General features: G+C 46.5%; 1 protein-coding gene across 1 annotated transcript in view; it reads right to left on the bottom strand.

Moving 5' to 3' along the window:
• The window catches only part of LOC126531500 (uncharacterized), a 92,421-nt gene that overhangs the window by 61,014 nt on the left and 4,239 nt on the right, over positions 1–27,168 (bottom strand). The window contains exons 2-5 of the mRNA XM_055071199.1: positions 22,338–22,393; positions 14,962–15,110; positions 7,166–7,483; positions 1,160–1,477 (exon numbers count right to left, since the gene is read on the bottom strand). Coding sequence (XP_054927174.1) covers positions 1,160–1,477; positions 7,166–7,483; positions 14,962–15,110; positions 22,338–22,393 — 841 coding nt within the window. The remainder of the gene's footprint in view (positions 1–1,159; positions 1,478–7,165; positions 7,484–14,961; positions 15,111–22,337; positions 22,394–27,168) is intronic.

Below are 27,168 nucleotides of genomic sequence, written 5' to 3'. Positions count from 1 at the left end.
TGCCATAGCTTGTCGTCGGAGTCCCAGTTGTTGCAAGTCGCGATTATTTCATATGTCTAGAGCCAGGTTTCTGGATCTTCAGACGATGATCCATGAAAGGTTGGTGGGTCCCGAGGTTGTTGCAGCAGAATGGGGGATGCTGGGGCAGCAATTGTAGTTTCTGACGTGGCCTTGATTCTCTGGTCTTCTCGGGAAGAGGTCCGTATTCCGGTCGCAATCGTTCCCTCCTACGGCTTGCTCGCTGGTCCTTGGCGACACGGTGTTGTCTTCGGGTTTCGGGCTTGGGTCGTGGCTTTGCGTGGGCGTTCGGTACATGAACGCATTAGCACCTCCACCAGATGTCCCGTGGTAGTGACGGCGAAGAAGGCAGCAAAACTGTGATTAACGAAGCTAGCCTTTTTTGTGGCGATCTTGTGCCCTCAAAAGCAGCCTCAGCGATCGTCGAAACACTCTGCGATCGTCGAAAATCTGATCAGCGGGTCAAGCGCCTCGCCTTTTATACATCAGTCGACCAATGTTCCAGAGTAATCGCTGGAACCCGCGTGTCTTCCACAAAGTTCTACACAATTCGCGTCGCCCATACATGCACCAGATTACTCAAGGTTCTGCGACAGTCAGCGAATGGAACCATCGATAACAGTCCAGAAACTTCAGAAAGAGGCAGACGCGTCCTGCGCTGTGCGACAACATTTGTTAGGCGGTGACAAGCGGTCACCGGAAAAACGTGAAGTACACGTGCCAATATCATCTGGCCAGGTTGTGTGTGGCGCAGCCTCGCCTTGCAGGCTGTAGCTGCAGCGCAACATGTTTTCACAGCCCGTGCCTCTCAGGCCTTGACTTCAACGACCACTACAGGCACTAGTGTTATTGCATGCGTTTTGTTATGTCATCACTTCTTCATGGAGCTTTTATGCTCAAAGTTCACATCAGTAGTCATCGTCATTATTTAATGCTCATATTTTGCGCATGTTAAAGTGAATTGTTTTAGGCCAAGCCATGGTACATCTACCATTTGCAGCTCACTATCTTCTGCATTCATAATAAATTGAGAAACCATCGCCATATTTCGTGGGGCTCTTTGGCCATATCTGAATCTTGCGCCAATAAAAACCACATATTATAACTGGAGCCAAGGAAGTTGTCAAAACACTCGACTCACCAGTAGTGTTGGAAGTAGGAACAAAATCCGCTGTCGACCGAGTTGTTCCCGATTCAGAGGCCGTTTCATTTGCTCTAATGGTAACATCAGTAGGGATCGAAGTAGACGCTTCTTCTTTGGCCAATGACGCGTTTACTTGTGTTGCAGTCGGTGACGACATAGTCGATGCATGGAACCTGGTTTGAAGTTTAGTCACCGGACTGACAGAAACTGTTGAATCGGTCGATTGTTCGCTGGGAATCGACGAAGCATTTTCCGTTGACGCCCGTGCTGTTGTTAGTTCGACTGTCGTTGAAGGCGGGCTTGTAACCTCACCGCCTGCATATGTAACAGTAGTCGATCATCGGAAAGGGTCGTATGTTTTTTCCTTAAGAAATTTTCGTAGAAAACTGGATATCTATCTCCGGTTGACCTCCCTGCCTATCGCATCATTTTTATCTCTCTATTTAGAGCGAGAACGGGAACCTTATAAGAGGAGCCTCTCGAGTGCTTTTTCTATCCTTCTTTTGCTTTGGTTTGTTTTGTCTTGCTTTACTTCACTACAGTGACTTCGTATATTTTCTTGTAGTATATTTATTGTAGAAAGTCTTGGTGGTGATTACCTAAACTGCGAATATTTTGGCATCAACGAAATCGTTGGCTACACTCTTAATCTGACTATATAGATGACTCCTACTCCGGATGCTCTGCTGTAAAGTGTTGTAACAAGCTTCTCTCTTATCTTCGAACATCGTAAGGTCGGCTCACGGGTATTTATTTGCTTGCGCGTTCGACTGTCTTTCTTTACCAGCCTTGAGAGCCTATTGTTGTGTTCTTCGTCTCCCATACCACTTCACCTCGCAACATACAAACACCGTCAGACCAACAATTCTGTATTTTTTTACTATTTGTAGATAAATTGATTTTGTGAACACCACTAAACTGCCTTGCGTTTTTTTTAACGACAAGACATCACGTTTATCTTTGAACGCGGTATCTGCTGATTAAAACGTAGTCATGATGACTACAGGACTTCAGAATGCGCTGCAGAAAGGTATTACGATAAAATAAAGATGTGCCTATGTAACAAAAAGTTTTGAGTACTAAAGAGATGTGCGTTTAAAAGCACAACGAAAACTGGGTTTTTATAACAAATCTCTCGAGCCCTCTTTTACCGACAGGAACTAGTTTCGTAACATAATTGGTTTTTAGATATATATTTAAAGGAAAACATCGTGCTCATATTGCTAAATGAAGTAATCTGAACCTTTCTGAACTTAGTAACTTATAAGAACCACGCACATGCAGTGCCAACCGGTGTGCAGTTGATTGTAGTTAAATTTGAAATTAAATAAATAAAGTCACTGCAGGAAACCTGATGCAGCTAGCGCGCGAGGGTAATACTGGAAATTCTTATGATAAATGAAATGTTTTGTTTTGTAAATCGATGACGAGCTTAATATTACCCATGATATCTTCGGCCGATATTCACAAGGCTCCTTTTGCATAAATTGATGCAAAAGATGTTTCCGATCTTGGACGATTTCCACGGAATATATTATTCACATATTAGTGATACAACTTGTTGACGTTATATTGCGTTAAATCACGTAGTATTTGTGCTTCGACGTGCCTACAGTATGCTAGGCGCTTAGTTGTGGTCGCGAGCGCAGATGGTGCGCTGTGGACACTGGTCGCAGAAAAGTCGGCCATTCTGCTTAATCAGTTATATATATATATATATATATATATATATATGATCCAGTATGTTGAAATAGAATGCCAACGTAGAAAACTCCTTTTATCCCGTATACCGTGAGCACTTTCCTCTTCATCGAACATTGTTGCTGAACCATGAGCCGCTTTTTATTTTAAATGTCATAACGTTTTTAGCCGATGTGCACACCGCACATGTTGGCTCGTGTACTTGTTTGTCTTTTCCGGGTGACCGCTTGTCACCGCCTAACAAATGTTATGGCACAGCGCAGGACGCAAATACATGCAATCAGCGTGAAAAGTCCTTGACAAAGCGCCTGTTGTAGGCACACATGCCAAGGAATCTATACGCACTGCCTTCTTGTCGGTGGGCTGCAGCGGGAACTTTGCGATGGCAGCTGTCTTGTGCGGGTCGCGGCGTAGTCCAGATTTGCTGATGACGTGACGCAGGAACAGAAGGGCATGTTAAGCGAAGCGGCACTTTTCCGTCTTCAGAGCGAGCCTTGATGACTTGATGGCCTCTAATACTGTCGCAAGCCGCCTGATGTGATCGTCAGAATTTCCGGCGATGACAACGACGTCATCCAAGTAAACAAGACATGTCTGCCACTTCAATCCTGCCAACACCGCATCCATGACGCGCTGAAGCGTTGCAGGCGCCGAGCGGTTTCCGAATGGCATGATGAAGGTGGTTCTTTCGCGATTTCTCTCGTTGACTTCTATTTGCCACTAGCCAGACTTGAGGTCCGTCGACGAGAAGTATTTAGCGTTGCAGAGCCGATACAATGCGTCGTCTATCCGTGGAAGGGGGTATACGTCCTTCTTCATGATCTTGTTCAGTCGACGATAATCGACGCAGAAACGTAAGGTTCCGTCCTTTTTCTTCACCAGTACTGCAGGAGATGCCCACGGACTTTTCGACGGCTGGATAATGTGGTCGCGCAGCATTTCGTCGACTTGTTGCTTAATAGCTTCACGTTCTCGCTTCGAAACTCGGTAAGGGCTCTGGCGGAGTGGTCGAGCACTCTTCGGTTATTATGCGATGCTTTGCAGCTGGTGTTTGTCGAATCCTCGATGATGTCGAAAAGCAGTGTTTGTATCGTCGGAGAAGACTTCTGAGCTGTTGCTGCTTACTCATGGGGAGACCTGGATTTAGGTCGAAGTATGGTTCGGGAACTATGGTCGCCGGGATAGATGCGGCAGAGTCAGAGAGCACAAAGGCATTGCTGGTTTCCACGATTTCCTCGATGTACACGATTGTCGTGCCCTTGCTGATGTGCTTGAACTATTGACTGAAGTTGGTTAGCAACACTTCCGCTTTCCCTCCGTGAAGTCGTGCGATCCCTCTTGCGACGAAAATTTCTCGCTCGAGCAGTAGATGTTGGTCGCCCTCTATGACGCCTTCCACGTCAGCGGCTGTTTCGGTGCCGACGGAAATAATAATGCTGAAGCACGGCGGGATGCTCACTTGATCTTCGAGCACAATCAAGGCGTGATGACTACGAGAGATCTTCGGCGGTATCGCTTGATTTTTCAACAGCATTATCGATTTTGACTTCTGGCCGATGATTGCGCTGTGTTGGTTCAGAAAGTTCATGCCGAGAATGACGTCTCGTGAACACTGTTGGAGGATAACAAAAGTGGCAGGGTATGTCCGGTCATTAACGGTAATTCTTTCCATGCAGATTCCAGTCGGCGTAATGAGGTGTCCTCCAGCGGTTCGAATGTGAGGGCCTTCCCATGCAGTTTTAACTTTCTTCAACTGGACGGCGATGTGCCCACTCTTTACGGAGTAATCGGGCCCTCTGTCCACAAAGGCGGCGACTGCCTGGCTATCAAGAAGCACGTCGAGGTCAGTGGTTCTTTGTCTTGCGTTACAGTTAGGTCTTGGCGTCGGATCACGGCTGCGTTGTGTTGACCTGTGGCTGGTATATGCCGTCATCAGGTCGTCTTTCGTCTGCATATTCTGTGCTTCCAGATTCGTCGGGACGGCGGCGTGTCGTTGTTATGTCGGCGAGACGGTCTCTTCAGTGTCTTCGTCGGCGGCGGAGGATCTCCGTCAGATCGACGAACAGCAACCGCAGCTACATCGGTTGTTGCTTTTATTTTTCCGTATATGGGCTCGCAGACCGGACCCGGGCGGCGCCAGTGTATGGTCGGCGCTGTGGCGACAGGTAGCGGCCTGGTGACGGCGAACGGGACGGTCGTCGAGGGCTCCACTGAGTGGCGGTAAGGTAGTCGGCGATATCGCGAGGTCATTCGCCAATCTGCGGCCGCGGCGCGTTAATGGCGAATCCTCGCATTCCCATCTCGCGGTATGGGCATCGGCGGTAGACGTGTCCCGCTTCTCCGCTGTGGTAACAGAGCGCGCGGTGGTCAGGGGCGCGCCAGGCGGCTCTCTTCCTTGGGTAGCTTCGCAGGACGACGGGCGGGCGAGCTGGCGGCGGCGGCAGACGGTGGGGCTCCGTCGTTACGGCGCTCTGGCGCGGGCGCGGAGTGTTACTTTGACGGCGGACGACGGCGGCGTAGGTCATCGCTTCAGGCTAGGCCTGGGGCGATTTCGGTTGGCCTTCAGGAAGTTCCAGTGACCGCTGGGTTCCTTCTCCCACGACGTCCGCGATCGACGCAACCTGAGGCTGGGATCTTGGGAACATCTCTGAAGTTCCTCTCGCACGACCGCTCTAATGGTGTCGCGGACGTCGTCGGTGGCCAATGATTGATCTGCGGCGTAGTTTGCTGGGCTTGCGCGGCGGTTGAATTGCCGGTTGCGCATTTACAGAATTTTCTCGATGCTCGTGGCATCGTGAAGAAACTCTTCGACTGTTTTCGGTGGATTTCGTATCAATCCGGCGAAAAGTTCTTGCTTGACGCCATGCATGAGTAGGCGAAGCTTTTCTCCTCGGACATTTCGGGATCGGCGTGGCGGAAAAGGGGCGTCATCTCCTTGGGGAAGATCGCTATGTTTTCGTTGGGTAGTTGTTCTCGGGCTTCTAGCATAGCTTCGGCCCTTTCCTCACGCACGACGCTCGCAAACGTCCGCAGGAAGGCTCTATGAAACAGGTCCCATGTTGTCAGGGTCGACTCCCGGTATCTCAAACCATGTCCTGGCGGCGTCTTCTAAGGCGAAGTATACATGCCATAGCTTGTCGTCGGAGTCCCAGTTGTTGCAAGTCGCGATTATTTCATATGTCTAGAGCCAGGTTTCTGGATCTTCAGACGATGATCCATGAAAGGTTGGTGGGTCCCGAGGTTGTTGCAGCAGAATGGGGGATGCTGGGGCAGCAATTGTAGTTTCTCACGTGGCCTTGATTCTCTGGTCTTCTCGGGAAGAGGTCCGTATTCCGGTCGCAATCGTTCCCTCCTACGGCTTGCTCGCTGGTCCTTGGCGACATGGTGTTGTCTTCGGGTTTCGGGCTTGGATCGTGGCTTTGCGTGGGCGTTCGGTACATGAACGCATTAGCACCTCCACCAGATGTCCCGTGGTAGTGACGGCGAAGAAGGCAGCAAAACTGTGATTAACGAAGCTAGCCTTTTTTGTGGCGATCTTGTGCCCTCAAAAGCAGGCTACGCTCAAAGAACAACGATAGTGGCGAACACACTCAGCGATCGTCGAAAATCTGATCAGCGAGTCAAGCGCCTCGCCTTTTATACATCAGTCGACCAATGTTCCAGAGTAATCGCTGGAACCCGCGTGTCTTCCACAAAGTTCTACACAATTCGCGTCGCGCATACATGCACCAGATTACTCAAGGTTCTGCGACAGTCAGCGGATGGAACCATCGATAACAGTCCAGAAATTTCAGATAGAGGCAGACGCGTCCTGCGCTGTGCGACAACATTTCTTAGGCGGTGACAAGCGGTCACAGGAAAAACATGAACAAGTACACGTGCCAATATCATCTGGCCAGGTTGTGTGTGGCGCAGCCTCGCCTTGCAGGCTGTAGCTGCAGCGCAACATGTTTTCACAGCCCGTGCCTCTCAGGCCTTGACTTCAACGACCACTTCAGGCACTAGTGTTATTGCATGCGTTTTGTTATGTCATCACTTCTTCATGGAGCTTTTATGCTCAAAGTTCACATCAGTAGTCATCGTCATTATTTAATGCTCATATTTTGCGCATGTTAAAGTGAATTGTTTTAGGCCAAGCCATGGTACATCTACCATTTGCAGCTCACTATCTTCTGCATTCATAATAAATTGAGAAACCATCGCCATATTTCGTGGGGCTCTTTGGCCATATCTGAATCTTGCGCCAATAAAAACTACTTATTATAACTGGAGCCAAGGAGGTTGTCAAAACACTCGACTCACCAGTAGTGTTGGAAGTAGGAACAAAATCCGCTGTCGACCGAGTTGTTCCCGATTCAGAGGCCGTTTCATTTGCTCTAATGGTAACATCAGTAGGGATCGAAGTAGACGCTTCTTCTTTGGCCAATGACGCGTTTACTGGTGTTGCAGTCGGTGACGACATAGTCGATGCATGGAACCTGGTTTGAAGTTTAGTCACCGGACTGACAGAAACTGTTGAATCGGTCGATTGTTCGCTGGGAATCGACGAAGCATTTTCCGTTGACGCCCGTGCTGTTGTTAGTTCGACTGTCGTTGAAGGCGGGCTTGTAACCTCACGGCCTGCATATGTAACAGTAGTCGATCATCGGAAAGGGTCGTACGTTTTTCCTTAAGAAATTTTCGTAGCAAACTGGATATCTATCTTCCGGTTGACCTCCCTGCCTTTCGCATCATTTTATCTCTCTCTTTAGAGCGAGAACGGGAACCTTATATGAGGAGCCTCTCGAGTGCTACATCTATTCTTTTCTTGCTTTGGTTTGTCTTATCTTGTTTTACTTCACTGCAGTAACTTCGTATATTTTCTTGTATATTTATTTTAGAAAGTCTTGGAGATGATTGCCTAAACTGCGAATATTTTGGCATCAACGATATCGTTGGCTGCACTCTTGATCTGACTATATAGGCGGCTCCTACTTCGGATGCTTTGCTGAAAAGTGTTGTAACCAGCTTCTCTCTTATCTCCTTACTTCATAAGGTCGGCTCACGGGTAATTATTTGCGTGCGCGTTCTACTGTCTTTCTTTACCAGCCTTGGGTGCTTATTGTTGTGTTCTTCGTCTTCTATATCACTTCACCTCTCAAAACACAAATACCGACAGACCGGCAATTCTGTATTATTTACTAATTATTGCCAAATTGATTTTGTAGCCACCACTAAACTGCCTTTCTTCTTTTTTTTTTTTCGACTAGACACCACGTTTATCTGTGAACGCGCTGTCTGCAGATTGAAAACGTGGGCATGATGACTACAGGACTTAAGACTGGGCAGCAGAAATGTATTACGGTAAAGTAAAGATGTGCCTATGTGACAAAAATTTCTCAGTACTAAAGAGATGTGCGTCTAAAAGTTCAACGAAAACTGTGTTTTTATAACAAATCTCTCGAGCGCTCTTTTACCGAGAGGAAGTAGTTTTGTATCATAATTGGTTTTTAGATATATATTTAAAGGACAACATCGTGCTAATATTACTGAATGAAGTAATCTGAACCTTTCTGAACTTAGTAACTTGTAGGAACCACGCACATGCAGTGCCAACCGGTGTGCTAAATGGAGTTAAATTTGAAATTATATCAATAAAGTCACTGCAGGAAACCTGATGCAGCTAGCGCACAAGGAAATTCTAATGATAAATGAAATGTTTTGTCTTTGTAAAACGATGGCGAGCTTAATATTACCCATGATATCTTCGGCCGATATTCAAAAGCTCCTTTTGCATAAGTGCGACTCTTCGTTGGCCAGAACAAGGGGCGAAGGTCTGGTTATCACGCGGATTTGTGTTATGAACAGCAGGCGCCTGTGCCCCAACCGACGACAAAACGATCTCACCAAGCCGGTAAACATCCGCTACAGGTTTCCATTAGCTACATTACACAAGGCATGACACAGGAGTCAGCATTGGATTTGATTTACTTATGATGTCTGTGGCAATTCGACACTCCGTTTTATTATGCACAACCAACGTTGTGGAATCTACGAAAGTATAGATCGGTCGTAGAAGTCGCACTCCGCGCGTTTCGCACTTGAAGTCTTTCCGATCTTAGACAATTTCCACGTAATATATTCTTCACATATATTTGATACAAGTTGTGGACGTTATGTGGCGATAAATGAAGTAGCATGTGTGCATCTTCGTGCCTCCAGCATGCTAGGTGCTTAGAGTTGTGGTCGCGAGGGGAGATGTTGCGCTGAGGACACTGCTCGCAGAAACGACGGCGGTGCGCTTAATCAGTTCTATATATATATATATATACATATATATATATATATATATATATATATATATATATATATATATATATATATATATATATATATATATTAGGAAAAGTTCTCTAGGTCCGGTGCATAGGTAGTTGAAGAAGCGAAGGAGGCGGCGCCTTTTATGTAATTATTATGACGTACTTTGCCCCGTCTTGCGACCATGGACGCGGAGCATGCCACAGGCCCTCCTGGCCAGAAGTCATCACGGCTGTCAACCGCAAGGAAGCGAGTTGGCTCCCCCAGCGACACCGAGGACACCGAGCTGTACTCTATGTCGGAAGACGACTCATCCGACGACGGCTTCATACCCGTCCGGAGTAAGAGGGCGAAGAGAAAGATCGCCAACACAGCGCCGTCACCTCCTGCGAGCACTACGACTATGAAGTCAAGGCCTGCGCGCTGGCCACACGTCATCATCTTTATGCCGGAAGAACCGTCAAGCAACCTACGGTTGCTGAACAGGCAAGCCCTATCCATTTTTCTGGAACGTGCGGTGCCGGATCAAATTAAAGACATCAGAATAAACCCACGCAAGAATATACTCGCCATAGACGTGTACAACGCGAGTGCGCTTGGAACACTTCAAGAAATCACGGAGCTTGGCGGAATCAAAATGCGCCCCTTCATCCCGATCGACGACACATCGATAGCCGGTGTAATTTACGACATTGACATTGCCATTCCCAATGAAGATTTACCTAGCCTCATCAAGCCGGCAAACGAGGGCACGATCATTACGCAAGTGCGCCGTCTTGGGAATACGCGCTGCGTAAAAGTAATCTTCAAGGGGGATTGCATACCCTCCCACGTTAAAGTCGGACATTTTCGACATCCAGTTCGACCATTCATCCAGAAGCCGCTTCAATGCCATCAGTGCTTCAGGCTAGGACACGTAAAGGGCGTGTGTCCGAACTCGCTTCTGTGTCCCCGTTGCGCTGAACCTCATGCAGAAGTGACCTGCGGTGCCACAGTTCTGAAGTGCGCCAACTGTAGCGGCCCTCACGCAGCCTCGTCGAAAGACTGCCCCCGCATCAAGAGGGAGCGCGCGGTTCTGAAGCAAATGGCCAGAGACAATTCGGCCCACAGGGAGGCAGCCGAAGTAGTCCGGCGTCGGCGTCGACGTCGGCACCGTCGTAAGTCTTCAAAGAAGGCGCATGAGCGAAACGATGGTACCCGCTCCACTACGGTACCACTTAGTCGCGACGCGATAGGGCCCACCACTTCCACGAGGGCATCAGATAAGACTCTTTCTTTAGAGGAATGGCCTACGCTACCGAGCCGCTCCCTTGCTAAGGAACCTCAGAAGGTCACGGCGCCACCGGAGCCTTCTCCGGCCATTGATGATTCACCTAAAACAGATCAAGTCATCTCGGTGCTACGTTCCCTCATGGAGGCCATCCGAACGATTTTAGTTGAGATGGGGACACCGTCTGCTCGAAGCGCACTTAAAGTGCTGGACGCCTTAAGCCCAGTGCTTGAATCCCTCAACTAAAAAGATGGCTACCCATACCCCATCCTTCCGAAAAGAAGTCAAGGCAGCGTCCGTCATGCAGTGGAACGCCAGAGGGCTAAAATCACGAATTTCAGATTTCCGTCAGTATGTGTACACCAATGTGTTTCCACTCATCGTCATTTGTGAGCCCAACTTGTCGAAACCAATCAGACTGTCAGGGTACGAATGTTTCATGTCATCAACAAATAGTGCATGCAGCAAAATCATCATTTTTGTTCGTCGGGAACTCACCTATGTTTTGCAACCGATTGCGCCCCACGACGACAATCAGTATATATGCGTCACAGTTAAAAAGAACAAACTCTTGTTTACTCTCATAGGCGTGTATATATCGCCTTCCAACAATTTCGACACTAAAAGATTAGCGGATATCTTGAGTGTTTGCCCCGCTCCATGGGTCATCATAGGAGATTTCAATGCACACCATCCAGCATGGGGAAGCACAAAGACAAATGCAAGAGGACGAAGATTATCAAGCATCGCCTACAACTATGGCCTTACTCTCTTGAACGATGGTAGCCCCACCTTTCTTCGAGGCGTGACATACGGCAGCTGCCTCGACCTTGCTTTTGTCTCCAACTCTCTCGCCAGATATGTGAAGTGGTTTCCAGATATTGAGACCCATGGGAGTGATCACATTCCCACCTATCTGAACATCAAAGGCTTGATGTCTAGATCTGGCCCACGGAATACCATTCGGACGATTCAATGGGCCAACTTCAAATCTGATATGGAAGATGCCTGCAGCGAGGGCCTGCCCTCTGGGTTAGAACAAACAATTAAAAATACGATGCGGAACGCCACTCGCATACTGACGATCTCTCACACGCGAAACGACTTCGACATAGAATTAGAGCGACTTCGCGCACTTCGTCGCCGGGCGGAACGTCGATATCGGCGTACAAGATCAATCCATGACCTTAGGGCAGCCAGGAGGATACAAAAGAAGATTCAGCGTCGAATGAATAGATTAGCGTCGGAACGTTGGGCAACGTTTTGCCAAACACTCGACCCCCGCAAGCCGCTGTCTCACATTTGGAAAACGGTGCAAGGTCTGCGTTGCCTTCCGGAACAGCGTTTTCCATTCAAGGCACTCGCGCTTTTCCAAGGGCGGCAAGACATCGATGTCGCAGAAGATTTTTGTGTGCGAATGGCAGACCAAGCGACACGCCCAGATCCTCCAGCCCGAGATGATGTCCCCCATTCCCGAGATTGCCGCATGGACCTTCCTTTTACAATGGAGGAGCTCGATGCGGCACTAGCTCTCTGCAGGCGCTCATCATCTCCGGGTCCAGATGGTATATCATACCGAGCCTTGTGCTATCTCGGAGAATCCGCACGGACAGCACTATTGAGTCTCTACAACACCTCATGGCAGGAGGGAAATGTTCCTGACGAATGGAAAGTGAGCCGCCTGGTGCCAATATTGAAGCAGGGCAAATCCCCACTAGAGCTCAGCTCTTACCGCCCGATAGCGTTGGCCAGCTGTGTAGGAAAGATAATGGAACGGATGATCCTTGGCCGCCTGGAATGGTACCTTGAACACTACAAGATTTATCCGAGTTCCATGGCTGGTTTCCGACGTGACCGCTCTTCCATCGACAATGTAGTTGATCTCGTTTCATATGTCCAGCACGAAAGGTCCCGTAAACGTTTATCTGCAGCTTTATTCTTAGATGTGAAAGGGGCATACGATAACGTATTGCATGAGGCTATTCTCGACGCTCTTGTGACGGTTGGCCTAGGTGGCCGAGTATTTTTATGGATTGCAAGTTACCTATCTGCAAGATCATTCTATGTATTAACTGACGATGGCCCAACTACGCGACGCTATACCAGCAAGGGCGTTCCTCAAGGCGGTGCTCTCAGCCCGACGCTATTCAACCTCGCTCTTATTGGGCTTGCTGAACACTTGCCAACTACCACCAAAATTTCAGTATACGCAGACGACATCTGTCTCTGGACTTCGGCAGTCACACGTCCTCAGATACGTGCACGGCTTCAGAGAGCGGCTACTTTGACAGCGAGCTACTTGTGTGAACAAGGTCTCAGCATATCGCCAGAAAAATGCGCCCTAGTGGCGTTTACTCGCAAACCAATGACGCCTTATGTCATCTCAATCAACGGGCGGACCATTTCCTATGTCAGAACCTACAGATTTCTAGGCGTAATTATCGACCGAGACCTCTGTTGGAGCCCGCACGTGGCTTACATGAAACGACGCCTAACAGCAACCTCCCAGTTGTTTAAATACCTGACAGGAAAGACGTGGGGGATGTCAGTAGACGCAATGCTGAGACTCTACAGAGCTCTCTTTCTCGGTTTTTTAAGATACAGTCTACCTGTACTGAACAACACCTGCAAGACAAATATTCGTGTTCTGCAAGCAGCGCAAGCTCAAGCACTCAGAGTTTGTCTTGGTTTGCCGAGATGCACGTCAACTGAGGCAACTATTGCGATTGCTCGGGACCATCCAATGCAGACTCACATCACGGTGGAAACCCTGAGAACGCATATCAGACATTTGGCACGGGCCCCCTATCACCACCTTGCAACACTACCTTCAGACAGGCACCAAGCATCATTCTCAAAAACTATTGTCAAGTACAACGACAAACTTCCCTCGGGCTTCACCGCTGCATGTAAACCATCGATGCCCCCTTGGTGCCTTGTCAGCCCCACAGTCCATCTCAACGTGCCAGGAATCGGGAAAAAGTCTGAGCTGTCGTCGCCTGTGCTGAAACAACTGTCTCTGCTTCTTCTGCACGAGAGGTACGCAGACAGTGCACATATTTATACTGACGGTTCCACAAACATCCAGTGTTCGTCCGGTGCTGCAGTCGTCCCAGAAAGAGGTATTACCATCAGCTTTAGGACTGACCACCCAACGACATCTACATCTGCGGAACTAGCTGCTCTTCGAGCTGCACTTTGTTTTGTCAATCGGGAACCACCTCGACAATGGTCAATTTTCAGCGACTCAAAGGCAGCCCTACAATCTGTACTATCAGCTCTGCGTCGCGGGCCATCTGAACAGCTCGTATTCGATATTAGATGCCTACTTCATACATCACATGAGAAAGGACATCACGTGACGTTTCAGTGGCTGCCAAGTCACTGCGGCGTCATCGGAAATGAAGACGCCGATAAAGCCGCTCGGACAGCTCTTGAAGACACACAGGAAGAGGCCATACCACTTTCACGTTCTGACGCAGCCAGCAGACTTCAAGTGCTTGCACAGGAGATCACGCTCTCTCTATGGTGCACACCAAGCAGCCAGACCAACCGCAGCGATCATCAAAACGACCTGCCCTCCTTGATGCATCTCTGTATGCCAACCGGACTCCGCCGAAGTGAGGCCACCCTGCTTTATCGCTTATGGCTAGGGGTGGCCTTCACGAAATCTTACTCGTTTCGCATTGGAATGGCCGACAACGCTCTCTGCAATGCCTGTCTTTGCGAGGAGACGCTGGAACACATTCTGTGCGACTGTCCTGAATATAATGTTCAGAGACAGTCCATGGCGTCCGTTCTAGCGCACCTTGACAGTAGACCATTGTCAGTTGCAACCATTTTCACATATCGCCGACTGAAGACATCGCAGCTGAAGGCGACGAAGGGACTACTTCGGTTTATGAAGGATACGGGCTTGGACAAGCGACTGTGACAGTGATGTCACGTACCACACAAGAGTGACAGACTGTAACCAACGATGTGTGTGCCGTGTTATGTGCCCTCTATCTCTTCTCCCCATCTTTCATCCCCCCCATCCCCCTCCCATGTGTAGGGTAGCAAACCGGTTAGGCAAAACTGGTTAACCTCCCTGCCTTCCTTCTCCACTTTTTCCTTCCTTCCTTCCTTGCTACATAAAAGTGCGTGACAGTCTTACGTCCAATTATATGACGCATGTCATTAACGATATGTGATGCACTATTTTTGGTTGCGAATGCAGGCAGGGAGGGACGACTCCAGGCTTTGTAGCTTCGGCTACTAGGTATGAACGGGAGTATGTTATTGCTGTTGACAACTTCCTTAACGTGCTCACGTGTTACAAGAGCGGTCAATATTTGGCAATAGGTAAAATTAACTGTTTAGTTCTTTTTTTTTTTCGTCAAAGCTGATCTGTACTTTTACACTACGATGGCAGGCTATGAATAATAATAATAATAATAATAATAATAATAATAATAATAATAATAATAATAATAATAATAATAATAATAATAATAATAAAAGAAGGAACGCAAAATATGCGACAACTTACTTTTTATGCTGTCGGCTTTCATGTACACACCGTCACCAATAAGGCACTGGCCCTCTTTCCCAGGTATCCTTGTACACTGTTTAGTTGCAGCAATCACGTTTTCGCTTTCGTTGGCACGTACGGCGAAGCGAATTTTCACCTTTCTATCCCTGCGTCAAAGGCAAGTACATTAAACCACTTCGCAACGTTTCACTGTTCCAGTTAGTTACTGGTAGTCGGGAACATGAATATCAATGTAAATATAACTGTAATAAAAAATTTGGGACCTAATTCACGCTGTGCCTCCATTGGCGTCGCGGTCAGCATTTTACGACGGCTACTTCACTAAAGCACAGCCACTCAGTTTTCTCGACTCGATTAAACCAAAGCTTGCAAGGTAGTAACTCCGGGATTTAGCTGACCGTGGCTGCTGCTTCCGGCGTCTCTTGCCCGAATAGCTCATGCACAAGACAGCACTCGTGTAACCAATCGTCTTATCAGTATCACCATCTACACTACCCTTACGGTTTTACCAGTTCCCGGCTTTGTTCCCAACGGAATTACGCAGGGAAACAACAAACGGTACCTAAATATTCTCAGTGCGAGAAATGTATGCCTTCAAACTCGTTATATATATATATATATATATATATATATATATATATATATATATATATATATATATATATATATATATATATATATATATATATATATTTATAAAGTGAAGCTTTCTGTGCCTTCTTTCTCGGGGTTTGGCGGGTCTGTTCGCTCAGTTTATCGCCCTGTAAGTTGGGCCCACCCGGGATGCAAGGGTAAACATTGCTGATCCCAGAGATGATGTGAGACAAAGTTGGTCGATCTCGACATCTCTGTAATCAGCAGTCGCGTGGATCTCGGACCTGACGGGGTGAGCGTCTTCGCAACTTGGCCGATTAGCCGGGCGAGCCCGTAATTGCAATGCTGTGACACGCGTTGCTGAGGATGAATAATTTTACAGCATTTATTTAACCATTTAAAGAAATAGACAGCGTATACTCCAGCGATTCATCAAGCTCTGAACACATTTAAACCAAATAATAGCGTTCACCCACTACAAGGAATTAGGCAAGAAAGCACTGGCTGTAGGGCCTGTGGAGAGGGTCCGGTCGAATAAAAGTTTATTATTTTAATATAGGAATTAAAATAAATAAACATAAATTATCTTATAGATATATATATTATTGTGCGAAGTGCAGAAAGAATACTGTGGATTAGATAATAAGTTCTGATTTTTCTTTTTTTTTTCGTTGTGATGCACGCAACTTACTATCAGTATGACAGGGATGCGTGTAGTGGAATTGAAGCCGCGCACACGGACATACTTTACAACTCTACACTTCCCTTGTAAAAGTAGGCTAGATGAAATCAGCTAAAATTTACAGTTTTATTCAACATTTTAGTCGAAGCTGCATGACCAAAGGTTTATGCAATCCCTTTAAAGGCGCTGTTACAAAGTATATCCAGCGTTGACTTTGCGTTGACCGGGAGCGAAAACTTTGTACCAATCACAGCATGGCGCGCGCCGTGTTTCTACCAATCACAGAACGGCACGCGCCGCTCGGTTCCTTGCAGCACAACCAGATGGCGCTCGCCTCCGTACATACGCGGAAGCGGCGGCGCCGGCAATGCCGGGCAAAAAAAAAAAAAAAGAAAAACGGAGAGCTCGCCTTTATGCATAGCGTTCGCCGCAACGTTTCGCGATAAAGATTACGGTTGCATAAGCTGGAGTTGTAGGAAGCGTGAGAAGCAGTCAGGGACTCTTCATTGTTATCGCGTTCTACTCTTAAAGGCGAAGCTTAAGCGCCTGCCAAGCTTTTTTTTTCCCTTTATTTCAAAGTGGTTTAACATTTCGCTATTTGAATATATTTGCTTGAGATAATCATGGCGCATGGTGTTTATTTTCGTTATTTGTGCGTTGTCAAGGTGAGGTGGCGAAGTGGTCAGTGTAACAAGTTTTTGCGTAGTTGCGTAAAAGAGTCACTTTTTTACCGTTAGAGCAACGTCTATGTCCCTAGCTTCCCGATGTGTCTGCAATATGACATTTGCGATGGCCTTCAATTTTAGACTCTCCGTATACCATTACTAAATTGAGTTTTGGTGTAAGTCCCTATTTAGGCCACAACTCCATTGCGGTGTTAAAGGTTTCTTGCTTTTCAGGCTCGATGACTCGTTTCTTAAGGGGGGGGGGGGGATGGTAGGCACTTAGAGGAAGTCAGAGATTAATGTAATTTTCTCAAGTTCCGATAAAAGACTTTTTAAAAATATTTCCAGGTGTTTAGTATATGCATTCGATATTATCTGTACCAGGCACGTACCCAGGATTTTTTTTTTTTTTTTGGGGGGGGGGGGGGGTGGCAACCCAAGGTAAAATTTCTATGGAAATGAGGAGGGAAATGCTACCTTTACTAGTAGAAATGTGAATAACGCCCACCATTCGCCATAAAAACACGTAAACCCACAAAAGAGAAATGAAATAAGGTGTATTTTACACGTACGCCTGTGCGACACACCTCTCCTTTACTTGGCAAACAAAGAACCACGTCAAATGGACTCGCGCTGGAAAGACGCGCAGAAAGAACACTGCCAAGAACAAGTAAAGGAGCAAAAGCGTAAAATAAAGATTACTTTACTAGAATCGAATATAACAAAACAGCAGTTGGCAACAAAGGCACACGAACAGAAGTAAACAGCAATCACAGAAGCAAACAAAATTGTCGTTATGCGGTCTTTTCAATATGGCGTCGTACTTGACACCTCCGGAACGTCTGCTGTTGTTGAAGAATCTTTTCATCGGCAGAAACAATGAGCTGTGAAACAGACATGAACAAGATGTATGGAGTCTTGAAATGGACTGCGGTGCAGTTCATTTCACCGCTGCAAGCGTTTTATTAATGAAACTTCACTGCCAACTGAAGTGAAACTTCACAACAAATAGTTCTAGCGAAGCAAGCATGTTATTTCAGTTCAATAAAGCATTGGGCATTCGCCATTCCACTATAATAGGCGAGAGAAAAAGGTATAAAAGTACGCGCTAATAATTTTATTTTTGTAGTCACCGCCTTATTTGGATAACAGAAAAAGTACGAATTATTTGCAGCCTCGCGGAGGAACAGTGGTTGGTGGTTGTGGAGGCATAGGCGGGGCTTCATTGCAGACTTAAACTGTATCCGACTATAGCAGCGCTTCTTTAATTAGCGCTGGAAGAAATATACAGAAATATATATTTGCGGAACAATCAGAGTTCTTTTGGATCCCTCGTTTACTGCTCTAACAAGTGCCACAACCGACTCGTATTGTTATTTTAAAAGTTACGTAACAATGCGTGGCCGCCAGTCGGGTACAACCGCGTATGGAGCAGGAAGCTGTGATTCTAGACGTACTGCGCCCACCGCGGAAGGTTACAAAAACACCTTCATAAGCACAGCAGAGAAGTGGCTACGTTAGGCGGCTCTAACGATAACTGTATAAGCGTCATTCAGAACTCATGGAATCGTCCTCCACTTCCGGCGACGTTCTCTCTGTTTCCTTTTTAAATAAAGAGATGTTGATCTATAAATATTTTCATAAACAATGGCTCAATTAGTTAATTTTCGCTTTTCCTTCCTGTTTGACTGTTGTCTCGGCCCTCTCCCTTAGTAGATCGCTTAATTTCTCAACTCGTTGAGACTCTTGTTTACAGTTGCCAATTTTGCACGAAAAGTGCTGTACAACTAGGGAAAAACCAGACAAGTTAACGAGTGAGAGTCATATTTCCTATAAGTTTAAGGGTTATTGCAGGGTTTGATGATGGACGCTGTCACACATTATTTTATTTTCCCCTTTATCTAAACCATATCACGGGTATATGATTCCGAGGATCTGTCAGCGTAGCGGCGAGCCGTCACTCGAGGAAATAATGAAACAAAAAGAAAAGTTAAACGCAATTGCGTTTCTGTGGCCGCAACTTGTTCCGCGTGCATACAGACCAGCTGACCACGAACTGAATCCTTTTCCTGGTCCCTGGATCAGTCCAGACGAAGAATGTTGAACAAACGAAGCAACAACGATGCGCATGACCGTTGAATAGACGGTGACAACTGAATTCATCTCGAGTCAATAGCGCGGGCACCGAATTGATGAGGAAACTGGCCCTCACATCCCAGGAGACGCCGATAACTACCACCATCCAAAGGAGTGAAAAAGGCAAAAAAATGTTGACCGCCGAATAGCTGTGAAGTCTCAACATTGATTTGGCGGCGCTTTAGGAATGTATGTGAGAAGTGGTGGCGTGGCCGGGGATGGGGGAGGGGTATGGAGGGGCGGTTATGCGTCCTAATTTTGGGGGAGGGGGGGCCGGGCCCCCCCTTGGGTACGTGCCTGATCTGTACTAAGCTTTGCCTTAAAATATTAAAAGTTCGAATTGTAAGCTTTATGTCCATCCATTTTAGTACTTTGGTCAAGGAACATATAAAAAATCTAATGCAATTGGTTCGTTGAAACTTATGGTAAATATTGTTCACAAAGTTTCATTTTGACTGAACTGAAAGAATAAAATTCAAAATGTAATTCCCTACGACATAGAGGGTATCAAGATAGAGGGTCTCCAGGTGCCCCGCTAGACATTGTGGTAGCCTTAATTGGAGTTCTGGGTCGACGTTGAATAAATATTGTAAGTGCTCGATGGTGAAGACCGCCTTCTAGGCATTTCATTGACGGCATAGCGCTTTGCCAAAGCTGAAACCTACCCTTTTAATGAAAAACACTTTTATGCTTTTTTGTGATCATGGCCTTTTCGGACTGCTTGATCCGCCTCTTCATTAAGTATCTTACAGGAGTGTTTTGAAAGCCACTGAAATGCTATCACATGTCCAGTGTTAGACGCCAAGTGGTGTAAGTATGCTATAACGTAGTGGACCGAAATCTAATTGCTTGATGTAGTGCTTTTCCTGCAAAACCCTTGCAGTGCTGCTTTGGAGTCTGGGAAAATTGTTCATTGTTGTTGAAGTTGCCGTAATGCGTAGTCTATAACTTGTTTCATCGCATACAGCTCTGACAATTTTGATGGCGTTACTCTCTCTAAACGCCATGAAATTAATGTCTAGCCAATGGAAGGAAAGAAATTACCACAGGAAGAGCCATGTTCCGTAGTGGAGGTGTCGCTAAATGTGTACCTCGTAGTGCAGTGCTTCACGCTCATGCAGGCCAAAGCCGTCTGTAAAATAGCTGCTTCAGGCCATGTTCTTCTTCTAGGGTACGTTCTTCTTCCACTCTATTCCTGGTTTGTGCTTTCGAATGTGCAGAGGAGACAGCATCCACTTAGGGAACTGTAGTGACAGATCTGTATTGTCTGTTTGGGGATAGCCAGTCGAATTTCCTCAAAAGCTTGCCCGAATGCGGAATTATTTCATGTTTTGATATTGCCCAAGAAATTATTGTTGTGTTGAGCCACGCGCCTTATATCTATGGGGATCATTTCTTGAATTCGTAGCACGTTAAGACTTGAACAGTGGACTTCGGCTACTGTTCTTGTACAAGACGACCCCTTCGGAAGACCGCGACGGCCACGCAGGATATTGTTATGTGTCGCTTCCAAGCTTTCCTTATTAGTTAGTCACAGTCGCCGCAGCATGGGAAGGCTATTTCTCAAGAGGCCATCAACGTAAGCACAAGGAAGCGTCACCATCCGCCGGTAGTCGCTGCCACACCGTGGTCCAGTAAGATAACTAATAATCTGCAATGCACTGGAGATTCACCTCCGTAACGTTCTCACTTCCGGTGTGCAGGAAAGCTTACACTCGATCAAGACACCGAGAAATCGTTCTGTCCGTGCGTAGGGAAGTGCTCGACCACCAAGCAATAGTGAATACCTGTCCATGATCTTGCGAGTAAAGACCATAGCAACACTTTTCTCTGGTGATATTGTGGCCCCCGCGATATAACATACGGTTACAATTTCGAAAGCACTCGCTCTAGTCCCTACTATGTCGACGCACTTTATGTACAAATGTTATCAGCGTACAGTGTCATGTGTACCTCAGTTGGTAGGCTCGTTTCCAAGTGGGTGAGGGTGATGTTGAATACTAAAGAACTAAGAATTGCCTCTCGCGGAATTTGTTTTTCAATAACATAGCAGAATGGCAGACCTTCAGCAGTTACGATACAAAGCAGCCGTCCTTCGAGATAGTTGGATAGAGATATATAAAGGCGTTTCCAAAGGTCTACAACTACAAGTGCCTTAGGAATTGCATGGCGTAAAACAGAATCGAAGGTGGCTTTGATGTCAAGGAAGTTGACGATTCAAATGTGCCAGAGTTCGTGTGAAGCGCAAAGCCTCCCACTAATTGCGCGACAATGATGAGGCACGAAAGCACAGGATTGACGGCACTAGACCTTAAAATGCACATTGCTTGCACGTGGGTTTGAATTCCGGTGGAGGCGTTTGGGGAGAGGTTTTGTTTTTCTTCGAGCTGTGGCAGTGGCGAAGACGGATATAACAAGGTGTTCTAACGACAATAAAGATCGTCGGTGCGTCTGTTTGTCAACGAGGCCGGCCCTCGTCTGCGTAACGAGATGCTTAGACGGACGGGACAGACGAGCAAGGGAAACCCAATTCGAAGCACTCGACTGCAGTCACCCTAAAAGGTTTCGCTTCACATATATTCGAAAAATTGCGTTTCATCTGAACATATATTGCTGATCGGGTGCGCGCAATTTATATAACAGGATTACACAGGTATAATATATGTGGTATTTTTCATGTGCATACATTGAGGTATGTTTGCCTTTACGAAACGATATTATTGAAATTGTGAGCGGAATACTGTGCTGCTCTAGGGAGATCTGCCACTTGCACTGACAGGCTTCCATTTTCCATTCTTCCACGTAATGTGAAAGAAAGGCCTCTTGAAGTAAGCACCTTCGACAGATGCATTCCTACGATGACTGCAAGCACCAACCCTAGACACACATAAAAAAGGCGATCTTAACAGCTCTACGACCTTTACTCTAAGGTATCCTTGCTTAATTCGTCTAGATCATTATTGCGCAAAGCTTCCACCAGTGCAGGTATTTCTGCTCAACAAGCGTCCATTCTAAATCAACGCAGACGATATAAAGAAATTGATCAACAGTCGGCAGCAAAAACACCTTCGTTTAAAGGCGACTTTAAGGCAAGGTCACTTCCCTCTGTTAAACAAGTCGAAAGCTGTATTACAACAATTTTGCCATGGTTTACTCTTGTGTCGCATGTTTACTGTACGTTATACATATACCGCTGTCCAGATGTGATATTATATATATATATATATATATATATATATATATATATACACTCTGGCCAAAATTTTGATGTCATGAATATGAAGAACTTGGCTCACGTTGTGCAGACCACATCTCTCGCGGTGATGTGCTTCTGTCCAGTTCTCTTCCTCATCTGTACGGAGAAATAAAAGACAATGTTAGCAACAATGTGCTACACCTGAAGCAAGTGAGGCATGTGGGAAAATACAGCATTAATTAAGTTTGATTTAGGAGATCTGAATCACTACGCTACTGCAATTGCTCGTCTTTTTCTTTTAGTAGGTAATCACTCTCACAGCCAATCAATGGCATGAGCCCGAAAATTCATCAGTGAAATAATAATACTGATTAGTATAGTGAGCTTGATTTATGATGTCATGAACTCAAATATTATAGAATATAGTTGAGCTCCGACATGGACGAATCACTGAATTTCAATAATTATTCATCATCCCAATTTTCATTGTCCGTTGCCAGTTCTTCAGATCGAGGTTGTGTCTAATAAATTAAGTAGCCACCAGTACAAGACCTCGCCGGTTCCGGCCAACGGCTACGCGACAACGAGGTTGTGGAGATCAGGGACGCGCCCACCACGTACAACGACGTTATCAAGCATTTTTACCTCGCGCGAAGAGTGTACCCAGCCCCTCACCACAAACTTAATAGTCCTCAGGCTCGTACGCTCCGACTATTTCAGACGCAGGCGTACCCTAATCTACGCACCCTGCACGCAATTTACCCCGAGATATTCCCTAACGACGCTTGCCCCGCATGCAGGGACGTAGCCATGCTAGCGCACGTGCTCTGGGAGTGCAAGGCAACGTACACTAGCCCCGATAGTGCCTCGGCCACGTGGGAGGTGGCCCTCCGCAGACCTGGCCGACCAACTATGGGCCGTCCAGCAGGCCCGCGGAGCGGCCGACAGGCTTGGCCTGACGGCCCCGACGCGGGAGTCGCCCGATCGATAGATCGATGTTATGAGCGTCCCCTTTAGAAAGGGGTGATGGGCTGCGCCACCAAGCTCTTGTTATCTTATTGCCTAATGTCCTACCTATGCTAAAAAAGAAAAAGAAAAGAAAAGAAAAAAAAACACATACGATGAATTCCCATAACCAAAGTTTCTGAACCCCTATTGTGAACTTTTTTTTTGTACGCCTCCGTTATTTCTTGTTTCCCTACTTTTCTTCCACCAGTCTTCCAATCGCTTCTTACTAATCTATACGACGGACATGTTTACCTTCCCCCTGCTCCCGCTGAACCCAACGGCTTCAAGAAGGCCAGTGATTGAGGTCCCGCTGCGTGCTAACGCGCCTTACGGGACCTCAATAATGTTTTTCAACCAACCAACCAACCAATACAAGAACAAGGTAGTCAGCGACAGTCGATTGCTCAAAGTGTCGATGCTGCTTACAAGTGCTGCTTGCAAGGGCTGCTTTACAAGTCGCATTCTTTTCCGCATTCACCTTTGAACATAATTGAATATAAATGCAAGAAAAACTTCCGGACAAGAGCTTATTTATTTATTTATTTATTTATTTATTTATTTATTTATTTATTTATTTGGCGACGGAGCTTTATGGAAGGCCGACAGCTTCAAGAACTGCGTAAACGCCCAGCATTTACAATGAAAGTAGTTCGCCAACGATTACGATGCTCCCGAATGCGAAATTTCAGCGCAGGTATATACAGTAAACTCTCAGTTGTACGAACGTCGGTTTATCGAATATTTCAGAATAACGAACTTTTTAAAAATCCCCGGCAGTTTTCTTATAGATTCTATGCAAAAGTGTTTCACTTAAACGAATTTCGGAACAGTCAATATTTCAGTTTAACGAACTCGCTCAGAGGACCAAGGCTTATTTTTACGATCACAACCGATGCCCGCCCTCATCAAACCGCCGCTCCAGCGGCAATGTAAGGTCGCTGGTGCTACAGCGCCCCTGGGGCAAAGCGGCGGCGCGGAAAACGAACGGCAACGAGACATGGCCTCCGATATCACGCGCACAAAACGAGCAAGCATGTAATCTCGAAGGCCATGAACAAAGTAACATCGCTTGCGCTTACAACGCCGCCAGAGCAAAGCGGCGATCTGTCACACCACAAACCACGTGGTGTGTGTTTTTTTCCGACCGGCTAGTCGTGGCATGGTCGCCGTCTCTTTCTTTCGAAAAAGAGACGATGAAGAGACGAAGAAGAGGCAACTGCCGAGCCAGTTTCAAGCCCTCTAGCTGAGGTTGTAGGGTACATTGGAAAGTTGAGAGACTTTGTGTCAACAACAAGCTGTGCCAGAAGAAGTGTACAAAAACATTGACTCTTTAGACAGTTTTGTTACTTCCTGTGCTTTAAAAGTACAAGTGCAGAAGAAGATAACTGATTTTTTTTTTCTAAGTGAGACAGGCAGCATTATAACTGTTATGAACCTTGTACTTGTTGATATGTACAAACTCCATTTCACACATTTCTAACACTGTGGATGCCATGTCCTTTGCTCCATGACTTGCACTTCAATCTTGTGACTCTGTATGCCATGTCTTATGTTGGTCTAGTGAATATTCAGTTTATTGAACTTTCAGTTAAGTGAACTATTTCCTTCGGTCATTTGACGTTCACTCAAGTGAGAGTTCACTGTATACTTGTTATAATTTTGAATATATTGAGGCATCGAATCAACAGGCAGAGCCGCGACACGCGGTACCATTTATAGACTGGCCGTGCAGTTGCCTCTTCCCGGCAACTGCAGTTTACCGGAAAACGCTTGCGGCGAACGCTACTCGCGAAGGAGCACATTGTTTTTTTTTTCTGTCCTCCGCTAGGCCGGCGCCGCTGCTGGCGCGGATAGATGGTTGGACGGATGCTGTGAGCGTCCCCTTTAGAATGGAGCGGTGGGTTGCGCCACCAAGCTGTTGTTATTATTTTGTCTAATTTGCTACCTATGTTTAAAAAGAAGGGGGAAAAAAAGACGCGAAGAATTTTCAGCACCAAACTTTCTCAACCCCCATTGGGAACTTTGTTTTTGTACGGCTCCGTTGTTTGTCGTCTCCCAACTTTCTTTCCGCCAAACTTCCAATGCCATCTTACTAATCTCTATTACGGACAATTTTGCTTTCTGCCTTTTCTCGCTGAACCCAAGGACATTGAGGAGTCCAGAGAAGCCTAAATTGACCGCTCGGGCGTAGGATGCGCGGACGAGAGCGCAAAGTGTGGTGCTTCAACTTCCTCCACTTTCCTCCTCGCAGTCTCTTCGCTATCGCCGTCCTTCCCCCGCTATCCCCGGCCGCACTTCGCCTTCGCTCTTTCATCCTTCGTTGTGTTCATTCGCTCGGTTACGCTGAGGTATGACGGGGGACGCCGACGCCGACTCTCAACGCAGCAACGGGTGTCTAAGAGCTGCGCTCTAAAAGAAAAAAAAAAGTGCGACCCCATATGAGGAATATGTATTTGTGATGGCACCTAAGAAGTGGTGGTAGAAATCTATAGGTTGCAGGTTTCTACAGAGAGTAGCTGCCGTGAGTCAATAAATTTTATTTCTGGGACCAATCTGTTGATACGCGAAGGTGGGCGGCCACCCTATTCAAGGTAGCCGTGGCCCTGTTCCCCAGTCGTAGTTGGTCCTCAGGTATTGGGATTGTCATCTGTGCCTCCCATTGGTATTCTAATGGTGCTTCGATAGGCGTTATCCGCGGGTTCTTTCTGCATTGCCAGACCATGTGGTAAAATGTGTTTGGTGTATTGCAGAATTGGCGGTCCCTTGTAAATATTGAGGGGTGCATCGCGTGTAGTAGAGTGCCGTGGAGGTAGAGTGCCATTGATGTGTGGTGGCGGATATTCCCTCCAGTTCTTCTTGTAATGTTCTAGAATGTTGTAGTGTTTTCTTTGTATCATTTCGATAAAGGCAGAATTTTTAGCATACAAGAAATTCAAACATGTCTTGTTTTTTTTTACTGCGACTGCAGTTAAGTGCTCCAAGCTGAGTTTGCCTCTTGCGTCCGTCCATTCATTTCTTTACGATGACGACGATCTCGTCGTCTTTAAGTTATGCCGTTTTGATCAGGCAGCTTCATCATTAACAGTGTCACTGTCATTATTGGGAGAAGAAAAAAATCCGCCTCCATTCCATCCTGTAAAAGTGGATGTACAGTGAAGCTGCTGCCAAAGTTAGATATGCTCGACGGGTGTTACACGATGTTATACAAACACCACCACCAGCGACGTAGTACGGAACGCGGGCACGCACGGGTGCAGAAGTGCAGCATACATGCTCACTCCTCTCGGCCCTCCAACAATACGCAACTGCGTTATTGAACTTATTGCATTTCTCAAAGTGAACTGCGTCAGAAAATTCATTAACTACGACTTGCACACAAGCTGATGACATGGTAGCTTCGGATTTTAATTAGAATATGCGAGAATAATGTCATCGTCATGTGCCAATACCGCCTCATGACGCAGTCTGACGATGTCATCACGTCAAACATGATGTCACACGATGCGCATTCGTAGAATGATGACACCTAATGACGTCATGTGATGACTAATTTCTAATTATAGGGTTTTACGTGCTGGAATTCTACCATCTGATTATGAGACACGCTGTATTGGGGCACTCCGGATTAATTTTGAACACCTAGGGTTCTTTAACGTGCTCCTAAAGCTAATTATACGGGTGTTTTCGCACTTCGACGCCATAGAAATGCGGTCGCCGTGGCTGGGATTTGATCCCGCGAAGTCATGCTTAAAGGGGCTGACAACCAATTTTCATGGTATCTATTTTTTAAATGCAAACAAAAGCTTACTGGTCAGAGTGTCTAATCATTAAGTGGTAACGCGGAAAGCGCCGTGGAACGTTTGTCAGAATTTTTCGATCTGTAGTGAGGGTGTAGTCGTTCCCTGGAAGCACGCTAAAAACGG

The sequence above is a fragment of the Dermacentor andersoni genome, chromosome 5, assembly GCF_023375885.2.
Source record: "Dermacentor andersoni chromosome 5, qqDerAnde1_hic_scaffold, whole genome shotgun sequence".
Classification (NCBI taxonomy): Eukaryota; Metazoa; Arthropoda; class Arachnida; order Ixodida; family Ixodidae; genus Dermacentor; species Dermacentor andersoni.
Note: the sequence above shows the minus strand (reverse complement) of the source record. Positions and strands in the feature narration are given on the sequence as shown.